Below are 2,762 nucleotides of genomic sequence, written 5' to 3' on the forward strand. Positions count from 1 at the left end.
CGGAAAGTGCATTTTCGATTTTAACAGTTATTTTTTTTCAAAGCTATAAAGGAAGTGAAAAACGAGCCTATTCGGCATATTTTGGTTTATGAGTTCAATAAAGGCAACAACGCAAATGAAAGTGCAATGAATAATTATGTACTGTATGGGTTTCGGTCAATACTGCAATTCCGAGTCGGACACTACAGTCTGGAAGACGAGCCTCGTCATGGAAGATCTTTAGAGCTCGACGAGGACGTTCAGCAAAACTGGCAGAAAAAATATCATCGTATTTATTGGCGAACTAGCAGAGAAGTTTGCATTTGGTCTTTCAACCATTCATTGATATCTGCGTACCATCAGAAAAGTCGGTGAATTCGGTCAATGGGTTCCTCACAAATATTTCGCGTCTAAGACAACGAATGTTTGTTTTTCTTTGCTATCACGTGTGACGAAAGAAACATTTTACACCAAATAGTAACTGGTGAGGAGAAATATATTCTCTGCAACAATATCAAGCGCCAATAACGATGGAATAGGAATAGGAAAAACACCGACATCCCAGGCTAAAGATCTTCATCCACATAAGGTGTTACTATTTGTTTGGTGGGACATGAGTTGTCTATTCCACTTTGAAAATTTAAACCCAAACCGATCAATAACAAAGGATATCTACTGGGAACAGCTTGAACAGCTCATGTCAGCTCCAAAAGAAAAACAACCATCTTTGTTATTAATTCTAAAGGTGTTCTTCGATCGGTAAAATGCTCGGCGACAAAAAGCGAGGATGACATTCACAAGGCTAAACTATTCTGAATGGGAAACGAAGCTTCACACACCATATCTGCCGGACTTTTCCAGATGTGATTTTCAGTTATTCTGCAGTCTTTAAAATCATTTGGATGGAAAAAATATGACATTTGTAGACAATTTCACAACAGTACTGGAGGAGTATTTTTCGTTACGAACAACTGAAATATGGAAGAGGGGGCTTTGTAAGTCTAGCATCATTTATATCATCATCGTCATCATCATCACCACCACCATCTGCATCATCATCTACATGAACACTAACACCATCATCTTCGTCCACCCAATTATCCTCATATCCATCACCAAAATCACAAACATCACAACCAACACCACGACAACCACCACCATCATAATTATCATCATCTACACCATCATCATCAGCGTGTACTTTCCTAAATTTTTAGGCATCATCTTTTATATTTCATTACGAACCTGTGTACATTTTTTCACGGCTCACGTTTTTGTTGCAGGGTGTTGTACAATAATGCTATCAATGAATTAGAAGTTGGATCTTTTCAAGATCTTCCCAGTTTAACGACTCTGTAAGTTGCATTAATTTTTGATTCCCTTTTATTCATAATATAATTCTAAACATTTCATGTTTTTCCATGCTTTCTTTTTTCTCTCACTCTCCTTAACGCAATAAATACACTCAGTCGCTTTCCACAGGAATATGATATTCTTTGTGAATGTCTGAGGTGTGTGTATGGGTGTGTTGTGTGTGTTTGTGTCTGTGTGAATATCAGTGTCTGGATTTATGTATGAGTTTCTGATAATTAATGTATATGTTTTTGTGCATGTATCTGCATATGTAAGCCTGTGTCTTTCAATATGAGTGAATGTACACGAGGGTATAGACTTAATTTGTATATCTTTTTGTATATTATATATTATGTTTACATCTCGTTCAACGCTGATTACCATTCATGGTTCTATGTTGTAATTGTTTATTGTGAATTACATTATACATGCTTAAATGTTGCAACACCTACCAAGTCAGAGTAATTTATTTTACACTTTTCTATGTCTTCATCATCCTAAACACAAAAGATCCGTCTGCATAAATAACTTCTTTTCTATTGATCGTTTCCTTTCCTTCTCCTTCTCCTCTTTGTCTTCTACCACTACATCTTCCTCTTTCTTCCTCCACTACGACAGAAAGAAAGACTGCGACAACTGCAACAGCAGCAAGGAATACTACTACTACTACTTGTAATAATAATAATAATAATAATTTCATTTATTGGCCACAAGTGCCGACGTATAGGGGACAACACCGTAGATGGGAACACTGGGGATTTTACGCAAAACAACGAGTAAACAGTTCCGAAAATAATAACAAAACACATGAAACAAGAAACATATTGCAATGAGATTTCCCCAATGGCTGTGATGACTATCCAGGTTTGGCTCAGGTAAACCCTAATCCTGAACAACCCGATGCTTCGATGGTGCACAGAAAGGGCGCACCTCTCCTCAAATTCACCAGCGTACAGACGCATCATTAGAGTAGGGCTATTTTGTCTACATTCACACATATTTGAGCAACTACATGGAGGGGAATCACTTCTGTCTCGTTGCTGATGGTTTTTACCGATGCTGGTGTTTGTTGTTTGTTGTCCTCGTCCTGGCGTTGATAGCAGTGGGAAGCCTTCCAACTCTTGCACTTTCTAGCAGTTGAGGTTAGAATGCTCGCAGATGAGTAGTTTCTCCACAAACAGAACAACGCGGCCTTTCCCCACTCAGTCATTGTGCAATACTATCCCGTTTTGGAGAGGGAGGTTGTCCGGGATTGAAGTTTTCGGGACATGATCTGGAGAAGTATTTCTAGTTCCACTCCGGGCCAGTCCTCCCTGAATCTTTTGTCCCCTATATTTGGACGGTATCTGACCCTTCCACGATTATGTGTAATGATCGAAATTAACAACATCACCCCATCATCAGCATCACAATATCAATAACACTCCAAC

At 38.6% G+C, this 2,762-nt stretch overlaps 1 protein-coding gene across 1 annotated transcript in view; it reads left to right on the top strand.

The window, feature by feature from the left end:
- The window catches only part of LOC106875166 (leucine-rich repeat-containing protein 15-like), a 17,144-nt gene that overhangs the window by 11,003 nt on the left and 3,379 nt on the right, over positions 1–2,762 (top strand). The window contains exon 8 of the mRNA XM_014923195.2: positions 1,263–1,334. Coding sequence (XP_014778681.2) covers positions 1,263–1,334 — 72 coding nt within the window. The remainder of the gene's footprint in view (positions 1–1,262; positions 1,335–2,762) is intronic.

This window comes from Octopus bimaculoides, chromosome 29 (genome assembly GCF_001194135.2).
Source record: "Octopus bimaculoides isolate UCB-OBI-ISO-001 chromosome 29, ASM119413v2, whole genome shotgun sequence".
Classification (NCBI taxonomy): Eukaryota; Metazoa; Mollusca; class Cephalopoda; order Octopoda; family Octopodidae; genus Octopus; species Octopus bimaculoides.